Source organism: Salvelinus namaycush, chromosome 8, assembly GCF_016432855.1.
Source record: "Salvelinus namaycush isolate Seneca chromosome 8, SaNama_1.0, whole genome shotgun sequence".
NCBI lineage: Eukaryota > Metazoa > Chordata > Actinopteri > Salmoniformes > Salmonidae > Salvelinus > Salvelinus namaycush.
Window position 1 is genome coordinate 51467003 of NC_052314.1, and position 15831 is coordinate 51482833.

A 15831-nucleotide genomic window follows, 5' to 3' on the forward strand; every position below is an offset into this window, starting at 1 on the left:
GGGTGATATTGGCCAATTCATGTGTGGGCGTTGAGGGTCAGTGCACGCTGGGTCAAACAGTAGTTGAATCTCAATAGTCACCTTTTGTTCATCTGAATTCATGTGGGTTAAAAACAGAACTGCTGAAAGCAAATACATCCACAATAATTATTTTACCTGTCCCATGTTTCAGATCAGTGCATTTGAAGCAGAGGAGAGGAAGCCACTGAGGACTATTGAGATACACCCACTGAAGGAGGTTAGCTTCAAGACAGAGTTTGTCTCTGTGGGTAGTCTACACTAGCGTCCGACCCAGGACAAGCTCAGATCATTCATTTATTGTAAGGTGATTTCTGTGAAGCTGTTTGTCTCAGAGTCTGACTTAACAGGATAGACCTAAAGTGTCAGCTAAAACTATCTGGGACTGGACAAAGAAAGGACAGAGATCCGGTAAGGACAGACACTTGCTGGCACAGACACACACCACCCCAATTAATAATAATTGAATTATATACACATTAGTTTGTGTTTTAACTCCACATTAGGTGATCAACCTCAGGTTCTAGCAGCTATGACTGACTGCAAATTATGCAGCTTTGGGGTTCGCGTGATCGCGAGTATGTACACAGGGAGAGGCTGAGACGGCACGGCTTGCCACAACTTTTAAGTGCATGCAATTTATCAGTATGTGTGACTAGGTGCAAGGTCCATTGATCTACATTTTAATCTTGCCTTCAAAGTTACATAAAACATTACTGTGCACTCACAGTAATCTACAGTAAAGCTAATGCAGACACGAAAACACACATAGTCCCGAGCAGAGTTCGTATGACAATGTTTGAGTTTGGTTTCCTCGGCCTGAAGAACTCTTGCATGGCAGTCCCTCCCTCTTACTTAGGCAACAATCAGTCATGTGAATAATCAGTCTGTCATAGTCGCAGACTAGTCACCACATCTTCAGAAAGTAGTGGAGAGGCAGGATAGAATATCACTCCCCCATTCTTCCTGTCTCTGTCTAACTCTCTCGCTAGCATTTGTCTCTGTGTCTCTCTCACTCTCTCTCTTGCTCTCTCTCTCTCTCTCTTGCTCTCTCTCTCTCTCTCTTTCTCTGTCTCTGTCTCGCCAACCATCCTTCTATATCTCTATCCCTACAGTTCAAGATGGTGCGGTCTGTCAGAGAAGAAGGTAGTCAGCTGAGCACCATACAAGACCTGAAGGACTCTGGCTTCGGCCGTCCTCCTCCCCGACACGGCCTCAAACTCCTTTTCTGGTTCGCCAACGAGTGTGTGGCGTTCAATCACCACGGCAACATGCTGGTACAGTGCCACCCTGAGATGGAAGAGTTCGGCTTCCACTACTTTGGCAACTTCGAGGAGATTCTCCCAGTTCTATCGCGAGACCACAGGGAAAGCTACTTCGAGGTGGGCAACCTGAACACAGAGACCTATTCCAAAGCCAAGGACCTACCGGACTACGTGAGCCAGGACTACGGGCTTTCCCTGGGCTACCGCCAATGCAACAAGGACCGCATCATCATCAGGCTGAAGCAGGGGGACGTGACGGCCACCTATGTCACCGAGCACAAGGAGGATGGCGGCCGGGGGGAGTTTGACTCCGAACGCACCCACCTTGTAAATCCGGATTTGATCCGCATCATCCGGGACCCTGAGCTGGAGCTAGCGACATTCCTGGACCAGACGGGCTACATGGGGCTGTCGCTGAGAGAGCGCCTCCTCAGAGCTTTCATGGTCTTTATCTTTTGTGTGGTCTTCCTGGTGATCACTTTTATCATTTTGAGCATCTTAGGGAAGTTGTAGAGAAAGGATTCTGATGTTAGCCATTGTGCATTAATATGTTAAGTCCATAGGTAATTTGCCATAGTGTTTTGATTGGGTAAGTCATATAGCCTAGTAAATACAACACGTATATTATTTTAGAAATGGTAAAATAGTTATGTTACAAATAGTATATTATCAGGCCTATTTGCAATATATGATATATTATCTGTTTAAAAACATGAATTTACATGGATGGAAACTTTCTTTCTGTGATTATTTTGAGTAAAAATCAAAGAAGAAAAGAAGAAGAAATATGTCTCTCTTGTTGTTTCATTAAAGCAAACAATGTAATCTCTCTTGTTGTTTCATTAAAGCAAACAATGTAATCTCTCTTGTTGTTTTCTTAAAGTAAACAATGTAATCTCTCTTGTTGTTTTCTTAAAGCAAAAAATGTAATCTCTCTTGTTGTTTTCTTAAAGCAAACAATGTAATCTCTCTTGTTGTTTTCTTAAAGCAAACAATGTAATCTCTCTTGTTGTTTCATTATAGCAAACAATGTAATCTCTCTTGTTGTTTTCTTAAGCAAACAATGTAATCTCTCTTGTTGTTTTCTTAAAGCAAACAATGTAATCTCTCTTGTTGTTTTCTTAAAGCAAACAATGTAATCTCTCTTGTTGTTTTCTTAAAGCAAACAATGTAATCTCTCTTGTTGTTTTCTTAAAGCAAACAATGTAATCTCTCTTGTTGTTTTCTTAAAGCAAACAATGTAATCTCTCTTGTTGTTTCATTATAGCAAACAATGTAATCTCTCTTGTTGTTTTCTTAAATCAAAAAATGTAATCTCTCTTGTTGTTTTCTTATAGCAAACAATGTAATCTCTCTTGTTTCATTATAGCAAACAATGTAATCTCTCTTGTTGTTTTCTTAAAGCAAACAACGTAATCTCTCTTGTTGTTTTATTGTAGCAAAACTGTAATCTCTCCTGTTGTTTCATTATAGCAAATATCGGATGTCATCTCATGGGAATATTACTCCGAACCCTCAGAACAATCTGGTCCGGACCAAACCACTTTGGACAGTTTGGAATTTAAAATGGATTCAATTGTGACGTGACGTGTTGCTGTGCATTTTGTTGCTGTGCGTTTTGTTGCCAACTTTACTTTGCTAGCTGACAACTTTACGTTTTTTTTTTCTTTTTAATTACCGTTTATATTTTTAGTTTTTCCATCGCAACTTTTTTCCCTCATTCAACTTTTTCACTCCGGACGCTTTATCTGGACATGGTTCGTCAGCACCTTCAACAGCCGAAGCTAAGTAGTAACATTAACATGATGTCTTCTAATTGCAGTCGCTGTACTCATAATATGCAGGAGAACGATCGCCTTATGGCGAGGATAGCTGTGCTGCAAGCCCAGCTTCAGACGCAATCGTTAGGCAAGGGTTATTTCAGTGTAGGAAAGGATGAAACAGCGTCTGTGCCACCAGTAAGTACAGATAGTAACGTTAGTATAAATCCCCCCGCACAGTCCCCGCAGCCGGACAACTTTCTCATGGCTTCTGGAGGGAAATGCTGTTAGAATGCTCAACTGGTGTCGCTCATTCAGCCGACAGAAACTTTCGACCGGTTTTCCCCATTAAGTAGCGAGTCGGAGTCTGAGGCTGAGTCTTCTCTTGTCTCTACTCCTCCCGTTACGGGGTCTGAGACGCCGAAGGCTCCAACCATTAGCTCTGACAAATTGAAAACCCTAGTCATTGGCGACTCCATTACCTGCAGTATTAGACTTAAAACGAATCACCCAGCGATCATACACTGTTTACCAGGGGGCAGGGCTACCGACGTTAAGGCTAATCTGAAGATGGTGCTGGCTAAAGCTAAATCTGGCGAGTGTAGAGAGTATAGAGATATTGTTATCCACGTCGGCACCAACGATGTTAGGATGAAACAGTCAGAGGTCACCAAGTGCAACATAGCTTCAGCGTGTAAATCAGATAGAAAGATGGGTCGTCATTGAGTAATTGTCTCTGCCCCCCCCCAGTTAGGGGGAGTGATGAGCTCTACAGCAGAGTCTCACAACTCAATCGCTGGTTGAAAACTGTTTTCTGCCCCTCCCACAAGATAGAATTTGTAGATAATTGGCCCTCTTTCTGGGACTCACCCACAAACAGGACCAAGCCTGACCTGCTGAGGAGTGACGGACTCCATCCTAGCTGGAGGGGTGCTCTCATCTTATCTACTAACATAGATAGGGCTCTAACTCCTCTAGCTCCACAATGAAATAGGGTGCAGGCCAGGCAGCAGGCTGTTAGCCAACCTGCCAGCTTAGTGGAGTCTGCCAATAGCACAGTCAGTGTAGTCAGCTCAGCCATCCCCATTGAGACTGTGTCTGTGCCTCGACCTAGGTTGGGCAAAACTAAACATGGCGGTGTTCGCCTTAGCAATCTCATTAGGATAAAGACCTCCTCCATTCCTGCCATTATTGAAAGAGATCGTGATACCTCACATCTCAAAATAGGGTTACTTACTGTTAGATCCCTCACTTCAAAGGCAGTCATAGTCAATGAACTAATCACTGATCATAATCTTGATGTGATTGGCCTGACTGAAACATGGCTTAAGCCTGATGAATTTACTGTGTTAAATGAGGCCTCACCTCCTGGTTACACTAGTGACCATATCCCCCGTGCATCCCGCAAAGGCGGAGGTGTTGCTAACATTTACGATAGCAAATTTCAATTTACAAAAAAAAAAATGACGTTTTCGTCTTTTGAGCTTCTAGTCATGAAATCTATGCAGCCTACTCAATCACTTTTTATAGCTACTGTTTACAGGCCTCCTGGGCCATATACAGCGTTCCTCTCTGAGTTCCCTGAATTCCTATCGGACCTTGTAGTCATAGCAGATCATATTCTAATTTTTGGTGATTTTAATATTCATATGGAGAAGTCCACAGACCCACTCCAAAAGTCTTTCGGAGCCATCATTGACTCAGTGGGTTTTGTCCAACATGTCTCTGGACCTACTCACTGCCACAGTCATACTCTGGACCTAGTTTTGTCCCATGGAATAAATGTTGTAGACCTTAATGTTTTTCCACATAATCCTGGACTATCGGACCACTATTTTATTACGTTTGCAATCGCAACAAATAATCTGCTCAGACCCCAACCAAGGAGCATCAAAGGTCGTGCTATAAATTCTCAGACAACACAAAAATTCCTTGATGCCCTTCCAGACTCCTTCTGCCTACCCAAGGACGTCAGAGGACAAAAATCAGTTAACCACCTAACTGAGGAACTCAATTTAACCTTGTGCAATACCCTAGATGCAGTTGCACCCCTAAAAACGAAAAACATTTGTCATAAGAAACTAGCTCCCTGGTATACAGAAAATACCCGAGCTTTGAAGCAAGCTTCCAGAAAATTGGAACGGAAATGGCGCCACACCAAACTGGAAGTCTTCCGACTAGCTTGGAAAGACAGTACCGTGCAGTACCGAAGAGCCCTCACTGCTGCTCGATCATCCTACTTTTCCAACTTAATTGAGGAAAATAAGAACAATCCAAAATGTATTTTTGATACTGTTGCAAAGCTAACTAAAAAGCAGCATTCCCCAAGAGAGGATGGCTTTCACTTCAGCAGTAATAAATTCATGAACTTCTTTGAGGAAAAGATCATGACCATTAGAAAGCAAATTACGGACTCCTCTTTGAATCTGCGTATTCCTCCAGGGCTTAGCTGTCCTGGATCTGCACAGCTCTGCCAGGGCCTGGGATTGGGAGAGACACTTAAGTGTTTTAGTACTATATCTCTTGACACAATGATGAAAATAATCATGGCCTCTAAACCTTCAAGCTGCATACTGGATCCTATTCCTACTAAACTACTGAAAGAGCTGCTTCCTGTGCTTGGCCCTCCTATGTTGAACACAATAAACAGCTCTCTATCCACCGGATGTGTACCAAACTCACTAAAAGTGGCAGTAATAAAGCCTCTCTTGAAAAAGCCAAACCTTGACCCGGAAAATATAAAAAACTATCGGCCTATATCGAATCTTCCATTCCTCTCAAAAATGTTAGAAAAAGCTGTTGTATACAACAACAATGTATACGAAATGCTTCAGTCTGGTTTTAGACCCCATCATAGCACTGAGACTGCACTTGTGAAGGTGGTAAATGATCTCTTGTAAATCTCTTGTTGTTTTCTTAAAGCAAACAATGTAATCTCTCTTGTTGTTTTCTTAAAGTAAACAATGTAATCTCTCTTGTTGTTTTCTTAAAGCAAAAAATGTAATCTCTCTTGTTGTTTTCTTAAAGTAAACAATGTAATCTCTCTTGTTGTTTTCTTAAAGCAAACAATGTAATCTCTCTTGTTGTTTCATTAAAGCAAACAATGTAATCTCTCTTGTTGTTTTCTTAAAGCAAACAATGTAATCTCTCTTGTTGTTTCATTAAAGCAAACAATGTAATCTCTCTTGTTGTTTTCTTAAAGTAAACAATGTAATCTCTCTTGTTGTTTTCTTAAAGCAAACAATGTAATCTCTCTTGTTGTTTTCTTAAAGCAAACAATGTAATCTCTCTTGTTGTTTTCTTAAAGCAAACAATGTAATCTCTCTTGTTGTTTCATTATAGCAAACAATGTAATCTCTCTTGTTGTTTTCTTAAATCAAAAAATGTAATCTCTCTTGTTGTTTCATTATAGCAAACAATGTAATCTCTCTTGTTTCATTATTGCAAACAATGTAATCTCTCTTGTTGTTTTCTTAAATCAAAAAATGTAATCTCTCTTGTTGTTTCATTATAGCAAACAATGTAATCTCTCTTGTTGTTTCATTATAGCAAACAATGTACTCTCTCTTGTTGTTTCATTATAGCAAACAATGTAATCTCTCTTGTTGTTTTCTTAAAGCAAACAATGTAATCTCCCTTGTTGTTTCATTAAAGCAAACAATGTAATCTCTCTTGTTTTCTTAAAGCAAACAACGTAATCTCTCTTGTTGTTTTATTGTAGCAAAACTGTAATCTCTCCTGTTGTTTCATTATAGCAAATATCGGATGTCATCTCATGGGAATATTACTCCGAACCCTCAGAACAATCTGGTCCGGACCAAACCACTTTGGACAGTTTGGAATTTAAAATGGATTCAATTGTGACGTGACGTGTTGCTGTGCATTTTGTTGCTGTGCGTTTTGTTGCCAACTTTACTTTGCTAGCTGACAACTTTACGTTTTTTTTTCTTTTTAATTACCGTTTATATTTTTAGTTTTTCCATCGCAACTTTTTTCCCTCATTCAACTTTTTCACTCCGGACGCTTTATCTGGACATGGTTCGTCAGCACCTTCAACAGCCGAAGCTAAGTAGTAACATTAACATGATGTCTTCTAATTGCAGTCGCTGTACTCATAATATGCAGGAGAACGATCGCCTTATGGCGAGGATAGCTGTGCTGCAAGCCCAGCTTCAGACGCAATCGTTAGGCAAGGGTTATTTCAGTGTAGGAAAGGATGAAACAGCGTCTGTGCCACCAGTAAGTACAGATAGTAACGTTAGTATAAATCCCCCCGCACAGTCCCCGCAGCCGGACAACTTTCTCATGGCTTCTGGAGGGAAATGCTGTTAGAATGCTCAACTGGTGTCGCTCATTCAGCCGACAGAAACTTTCGACCGGTTTTCCCCATTAAGTAGCGAGTCGGAGTCTGAGGCTGAGTCTTCTCTTGTCTCTACTCCTCCCGTTACGGGGTCTGAGACGCCGAAGGCTCCAACCATTAGCTCTGACAAATTGAAAACCCTAGTCATTGGCGACTCCATTACCTGCAGTATTAGACTTAAAACGAATCACCCAGCGATCATACACTGTTTACCAGGGGGCAGGGCTACCGACGTTAAGGCTAATCTGAAGATGGTGCTGGCTAAAGCTAAATCTGGCGAGTGTAGAGAGTATAGAGATATTGTTATCCACGTCGGCACCAACGATGTTAGGATGAAACAGTCAGAGGTCACCAAGTGCAACATAGCTTCAGCGTGTAAATCAGATAGAAAGATGTGTCGTCATCGAGTAATTGTCTCTGCCCCCCCCCAGTTAGGGGGAGTGATGAGCTCTACAGCAGAGTCTCACAACTCAATCGCTGGTTGAAAACTGTTTTCTGCCCCTCCCACAAGATAGAATTTGTAGATAATTGGCCCTCTTTCTGGGACTCACCCACAAACAGGACCAAGCCTGACCTGCTGAGGAGTGACGGACTCCATCCTAGCTGGAGGGGTGCTCTCATCTTATCTACTAACATAGATAGGGCTCTAACTCCTCTAGCTCCACAATGAAATAGGGTGCAGGCCAGGCAGCAGGCTGTTAGCCAACCTGCCAGCTTAGTGGAGTCTGCCAATAGCACAGTCAGTGTAGTCAGCTCAGCCATCGCCATTGAGACTGTGTCTGTGCCTCGACCTAGGTTGGGCAAAACTAAACATGGCGGTGTTCGCCTTAGCAATCTCATTAGGATAAAGACCTCCTCCATTCCTGCCATTATTGAAAGAGATCGTGATACCTCACATCTCAAAATAGGGTTACTTACTGTTAGATCCCTCACTTCAAAGGCAGTCATAGTCAATGAACTAATCACTGATCATAATCTTGATGTGATTGGCCTGACTGAAACATGGCTTAAGCCTGATGAATTTACTGTGTTAAATGAGGCCTCACCTCCTGGTTACACTAGTGACCATATCCCCCGTGCATCCCGCAAAGGCGGAGGTGTTGCTAACATTTACGATAGCAAATTTCAATTTACAAAAAAAAAAATGACGTTTTCGTCTTTTGAGCTTCTAGTCATGAAATCTATGCAGCCTACTCAATCACTTTTTATAGCTACTGTTTACAGGCCTCCTGGGCCATATACAGCGTTCCTCTCTGAGTTCCCTGAATTCCTATCGGACCTTGTAGTCATAGCAGATCATATTCTAATTTTTGGTGATTTTAATATTCATATGGAGAAGTCCACAGACCCACTCCAAAAGTCTTTCGGAGCCATCATTGACTCAGTGGGTTTTGTCCAACATGTCTCTGGACCTACTCACTGCCACAGTCATACTCTGGACCTAGTTTTGTCCCATGGAATAAATGTTGTAGACCTTAATGTTTTTCCACATAATCCTGGACTATCGGACCACTATTTTATTACGTTTGCAATCGCAACAAATAATCTGCTCAGACCCCAACCAAGGAGCATCAAAGGTCGTGCTATAAATTCTCAGACAACACAAAAATTCCTTGATGCCCTTCCAGACTCCTTCTGCCTACCCAAGGACGTCAGAGGACAAAAATCAGTTAACCACCTAACTGAGGAACTCAATTTAACCTTGTGCAATACCCTAGATGCAGTTGCACCCCTAAAAACGAAAAACATTTGTCATAAGAAACTAGCTCCCTGGTATACAGAAAATACCCGAGCTTTGAAGCAAGCTTCCAGAAAATTGGAACGGAAATGGCGCCACACCAAACTGGAAGTCTTCCGACTAGCTTGGAAAGACAGTACCGTGCAGTACCGAAGAGCCCTCACTGCTGCTCGATCATCCTACTTTTCCAACTTAATTGAGGAAAATAAGAACAATCCAAAATGTATTTTTGATACTGTTGCAAAGCTAACTAAAAAGCAGCATTCCCCAAGAGAGGATGGCTTTCACTTCAGCAGTAATAAATTCATGAACTTCTTTGAGGAAAAGATCATGACCATTAGAAAGCAAATTACGGACTCCTCTTTGAATCTGCGTATTCCTCCAGGGCTTAGCTGTCCTGGATCTGCACAGCTCTGCCAGGGCCTGGGATTGGGAGAGACACTTAAGTGTTTTAGTACTATATCTCTTGACACAATGATGAAAATAATCATGGCCTCTAAACCTTCAAGCTGCATACTGGATCCTATTCCTACTAAACTACTGAAAGAGCTGCTTCCTGTGCTTGGCCCTCCTATGTTGAACACAATAAACAGCTCTCTATCCACCGGATGTGTACCAAACTCACTAAAAGTGGCAGTAATAAAGCCTCTCTTGAAAAAGCCAAACCTTGACCCGGAAAATATAAAAAACTATCGGCCTATATCGAATCTTCCATTCCTCTCAAAAATGTTAGAAAAAGCTGTTGTATACAACAACAATGTATACGAAATGCTTCAGTCTGGTTTTAGACCCCATCATAGCACTGAGACTGCACTTGTGAAGGTGGTAAATGACCTTTTAATGGCGTCAGACCGAGGCTCTGCATCTGTCCTCGTGCTACTAGACCTTAGTGCTGCCTTTGACACCATCGATCACCACATTCTTTTGGAGAGACTGGAAACCCAAATTGGTCTACACGGACAAGTTCTGGCCTGGTTTAGATCTTACCTGTCGGAAAGATATCAGTTTGTCTCTGTGAATGGTTTGTCCTCTGACAAATCAACTGTACATTTCGGTGTTCCTCAAGGTTCCGTTTTAGGACCACTATTGTTTTCACTATATATTTTACCTCTTGGGGATGTTATTCGAAAACATAATGTTAACTTTCACTGCTATGCAGATGACACACAGCTGTACATTTCAATGAAACATGGTGAAGCCCCAAAATTGCCCTCGCTAGAAGCCTGTGTTTCAGACATAAGGAAGTGGATGGCTGAAAACTTTCTACTTTTAAACTCGGACAAAACAGAGATGCTTGTTCTAGGTCCCAAGAAACAAAGAGATCTTCTGTTAAATCTGACAATTAATCTTGATGGTTGTAAAGTCGTCTCAAATAAAACTGTGAAGGACCTCGGCGTTACTCTTGACCCTGATCTCTCTTTTGACGAACATATCAAGACTGTTTCATGGACAGCTTTTTTCCATCTACGTAACATTGCAAAAATCAGAAATTTTCTGTCCAAAAATGATGCAGAAAAATTAATCCACGCATTTGTTACTTCTAGGTTAGACTACTGCAATGCTCTACTTTCCGGCTACCCGGATAAAGCACTAAATAAACTTCAGTTAGTGCTAAATACGGCTGCTAGAATCCTGACTAGAACCAAGAAATTTGATCATATTACTCCAGTGCTAGCTTCCCTACACTGGCTTCCTGTTAAGGCAAGGGCTGATTTCAAGGTTTTACTGTTAACCTATAAAGCGTTACATGGGCTTGCTCCTACCTATCTTTCCGAGTTGGGCCTGCCGTACATACCTATACGTACGCTACGGTCACAAGACGCAGGCCTCCTAATTGTCCCTAGAATTTCTAAGCAAACAGCGGGAGGCAGGGCTTTCTCCTATAGATCTCCATTTTTATGGAACGGTCTGCCTACCCATGTGAGAGACGCAGACTCGGTCTCAAACTTTAAGTCTTTACTGAAGACTTATCTCTTCAGTAGGTCATATGATTGAGTGTAGTCTGGCCCAGGAGTGTGAAGGTGAACGGAAAGGCTCTGGAGCAACGAACCGCCCTTGCTGTCTCTGCCTGGCCGGTTCCCCTCTCTCCACTGGGATTCTCTGCCTCTAACCCTATTACAGGGGCTGAGTCACTGGCTTACTGGTGCTCTTTCATGCCGTCCCTAGGAGGGGTGCGTCACTTGAGTGGGTTGAGTTACTGACGTGATCTTCCTGTCTGGGTTGGGGCCCCCCTTGGTTTGTGCTGTGGTGGAGATCTTTGTGGGCTATACTCGGCCTTGTCTCAGGATTGTAAGTTGGTGGTTGAAGATATCCCTCTAGTGGTGCGGGGGCTGTGCTTTGGCAAAGTGGGTGGGGTTATATCCTTCCTGTTTGGCCCTGTCCGGGGGTATCATCGGATGGGGCCACAGTGTCTCCTGACCCCTCCTGTCTCAGCCTCCAGTATTTATGCTGCAGTAGTTTATGTGTCGGGGGGCTAGGGTCAGTTGGTTATACCTGGAGTACTTCTCCTGTCTTATCCAGTGTCCTGTGTGAATTTAAGTATGCTCTCTCTAATTCTCTCGTTCTCTCTTTCTTTCTCTCTCTCTCTGAGAACCTGAGCCCTAGGACCATACGTCACGGCAAACCGGGCATGATGACTCCTTGCTGTCCCCAGTCCACCTGGCCTTGCTGCTGTTCCAGTTTCAACTGCTCTGCCTGCGGTTATGGAACCCCTACCTGTCCCAGACCTGCTGCTTTCAACTCTTAATGATCGGCTATGAAAAGCCAACTGACTTTTATTCCTGATTATTATTTGACCATGCTTGTCATTTATGAACATTTTGAAAATCTTGGCTCTCTCTAATTCTCTCCTTCTCTCTTTCTTTCTCTCTCTCGGAGGACCTGAGCCCTAGGACCATACGTCAGGACTACCGGGCATGATGACTCCTTGCTGTCCCCAGTCCGCCTGGCCTTGCTGCTATTCCAGTTTCAACTGTTCTGCCTGCGGTTACGGAACCCCTACCTGTCCCAGACCTGCTGTTTTCAACTCTTAATGATCGGCTATGAAAAGCCAACTGACATTTATTCCTGATTATTATTTGACCATGCTTGTCATTTATGAACATTTTGAACATCTTGGCATAGTTCTGTTATAATCTCCACCCGGCACAGCCAGAAGAGGACTGGCCACCCCTCATAGCCTGGTTCCTCTCTAGGTTTCTTCCTAGGTTTTGGCCTTTCTAGGGAGTTTTTCCTAGCCGCCGTGCTTCTACACCTGCATTGCTTGCTGTTTGGGGTTTTAGGCTGGGTTTCTGTACAGCACTTCGAGATATTAGCTGATGTATGAAGGGCTATATAAAATAAACTTGATTTGATTTGATTTGATTTGGTCCGGCCCACTTGCGATCGGGAACAGGACCAGACCACGTCCTTGTTGGGACTATCGCTGAGAGAACGGTGCACCAGAGTCTTTGTAGTCATCATAGTGGTTCTCCTGGTCATCACTTTGTTTTGGTCATCTTAGGGAAGTTGTAGAGATAGCAGTCATTGTAGCTGTTGTGCTGCGGTTGGTCCATCAGGGTTGGGGTCAATTCCATGTCAACTCAGTCAATTCAGGTAGTAAACTGAAATAAAAAAATGTACTGACGGAAAAGCTTTGAGAATTGACTAAATTGAAATGGAATTGACCCCAACCCTGATGGACAAATAACAGCACAACAGCTACAATGACTCTCTAACCTCCGTAAGATGACCAAAACGATCAAAGTGATGACCAGGAGAACCACTATGATGACTACAAAGACTCTGGTGCACTGTTTTACTTGAATTTTTACTTGGTTTTACTTGCAATGACTGGGATATGTGGTTGTCTTTGCCTACCTTAGTTGAAGGCAATGACTGTAAGTCAGTTTGGATAAGAGTGTCTGCTAATGTTATGTTTTTAAATATTTTTGTAATCGATAACATATCAGATTTCTAATACGCCGATTTAGAATGAAATACAAAGAAGACAAGCTGTATAATTTGTCTTTATTTCACCTTGTGATATATTTCTGTTCTTTATACAAATAGGAAACAGAAACTTTTCTAACACACACACACACACACACACACACTCTTTTGATCATAAATAAGAATGTGTAAACCAGACCTACAATAAGAGCTGCTCTACAGAGTCCAAAGACATGGCAGATTCACACGTAGGCGACAGATCTGAGGGAATGGTGGATGGAATCTGGATGCTGCTGAATGTGGTGTAGAAATGGTAAAACTATCTTGGGAAGAGACTACAGTGAAAATATGAATAACCTTTAGAGGGACACATTTCATTGATTTACACATTTCAAGCCAAACAAACAACAATGTGAGAATCAAATGATCTGACTCCCTGTGTGGAAGTTGGAGATTTTTGCATTTTTCTGAAACAGCAATCTAGAGCCATAATCATAATGCTTAATGCTTAATTATATGTACAAAATGTTACGATCGTTGTCTTCGGAGGAGGAATAGGAAGGATCGGACCAAAACGCAGCGTGGTAAGTGTCCATGTTAATTTTAATAAATAAACTGAACACTGCAATAACAAACAAAAAAACAAAGAGAGTGAACGAAACAGTTCTGTAAGGTGAAGACACAAAACAGAAAACAACTACCCACAAACGCAGGTGGGAACAGGCTACCTAAGTATGGTTCTCAATCAGAGACAACGATTGACAGCTGCCTCTGATTGGGAACCATACCAGGCCAAACACATAGAAAAGGACAACATAGAACAAAACCTAGAATGCCCACCCCAACTCACGCCCTGACCAAACCAAAATAGAGACATAAAAAGGATCTCTAAGGTCAGGGCGTGACAGTACCCCCCCCACCCCCCCCCAAAGGTGCGGACTCCGGCCGCAAAACCTAAACCTATAGGGGAGGGTCTAGGTGGGCATCTATCCGCGGTGTCGGCTCTGGTGCGGGACGTGGACCCCGCTCCAACTTAGTCTTGGCCCACTTAGGTGGCGCCTCTGGAGCGGAGACCATTGCCGCCGACCCCGGACTAGACACCCTCGCAGCGGGCCCCGGACTGAAGACCCTCGCAGCGGGCCCCGGACAAGAGGGAGACTCTGGCTGCTCCGGACAGGAGGGAGACTCTGGCTGCTCCGGACAGGAGGGAGACTCTGGCTGCTCCGGACAGGAGGGAGACTCTGGCTGCTCCGGACAGGAGGGAGACTCTGTCTGCTCCGGACAGGAGGGCGTCGCTGGAGGCTCCGGACTGGAGGGCGACGCTAAATTAGGAGGGGGAAAGGGACCATATTGTTAAGGTGTGGCACATGGGTTACTAACACCTTACTACACAACATATACTTAGTATTACTTTCTTAGTTACCCTATACATACAGTGGGGCAAAAAAGTATTTAGTCAGCCACCAATTGTGCAAGTTCTCCCACTTAAAAAGATGAGAGAGGCCTGTCATTTTCATCATGGGTACTTCTAATGTAAATCTATGGCAGCACACAAAGGGCTTGATTTTTTTTGCTCTACCCATAGATTTTGCAGTGATGTAGTGTCCCCATGAGTGACAGAACACTGAGCCAATCATGGCGCAACTAGAGAACATTACCAACCCCCACACTCCGTATTTTCTACTGGCTGCCCCACTACCACAGAAAGCACTAAGCTAGGCGGAAACACCTGCATTTTGGAGCTGCCTTACTCAAGAAAGCAAAAATAAACCATGATTGTATGTAGTTTTACAATAAAAAAAAAATAACATACAGAAATCAAAATCAATATATAATATCAATATATATATATATATTGAAGGGTATATATATATTCAAGGGTTTTTCTTGATTTTTACTATTTTCTCCAGAGATGTTCAATCGGGTTCAAATCTGGGCTCTGGCTGATGTCCTGAGCACTCTGGAGCAGGTTTTCATTAAGGATCTCTCTGTACTTTGCTCGTTCATCGTTGCCTTGATTCTGACTAGTCTCGCATGTACCTGCCGCTGAAAAACATCCCCACAGCATGATGCTGCCACCTCCCTGCTTCACCATAGGGATGGTGCCAGCTTTCCTCCAAACGTGGTGCTTGGCATTCAGGCCATAGAGTTCAATCTTGGTTTCATCAGACCAGAGAATCTTGTTTATTTCTCTAAACGGGCTGTCTTGATATATATAGTTTAAATTGTTAATTTTTGGGGGTTGTTTCTCTGTAATACTACTAGCCACCTATCAATTTTTAGTTGGCTCCCTCCCAAATATTTTACATGACAAATCTGAGGGGGCACGCGTGGCTCAGTTGGTAGAGCATGGCCCTTGCAATGCCAAGGTTGAGAGAGAGAGAGAGAGAGAGAGAGAGAGAGAGAGAGAGAGAGAGAGAGAGAGAGAGAGAGAGAGAGAGAGAGAGAGAGAGAGAGAGAGAGAGAGAGAGAGAGAGAGAGAGAGAGAGAGAGAGAGAGAGAGAGAGAGAGAGAGAGAGAGAGAGAGAGAGAGAGAGAGAGAGAGAGAGAGAGAGAGAGAGAGAGAGAGAGAGATGTAGGTTGCTAATAACACCGACCAGCAGATACACACTGCTGCATAGATAAACCCTACACACACGCAAACACACACACCCACGGGGGACCAGCAGGAACAAATATGAGAACATCTGCTAAATGATGAAAATGTAAAATGCACCCTATGGGCATGACACCTCTGTTTGGAATCTGTTTTCAGCCATA

The 15831-nt window shown here is 43.1% G+C and overlaps 2 protein-coding genes across 2 annotated transcripts in view; one reads left to right on the forward strand and one right to left on the reverse strand.

Annotated features, from left to right (window-relative positions):
- Positions 1 to 15831, reverse strand: part of LOC120052789 (NLR family CARD domain-containing protein 3-like) — a 99605-nt gene that overhangs the window by 52563 nt on the left and 31211 nt on the right. The gene's annotated exons all lie outside the window — the stretch shown is intronic.
- LOC120052794 lies at positions 44 to 2339 on the forward strand. The gene is made up of 2 exons (XM_038999921.1): positions 44 to 429; positions 1134 to 2339. Exon 2 carries the CDS (start codon positions 1140 to 1142, stop codon positions 1794 to 1796), a length of 657 nt encoding a protein of 218 aa, XP_038855849.1. The 5' UTR covers positions 44 to 429; positions 1134 to 1139; the 3' UTR covers positions 1797 to 2339.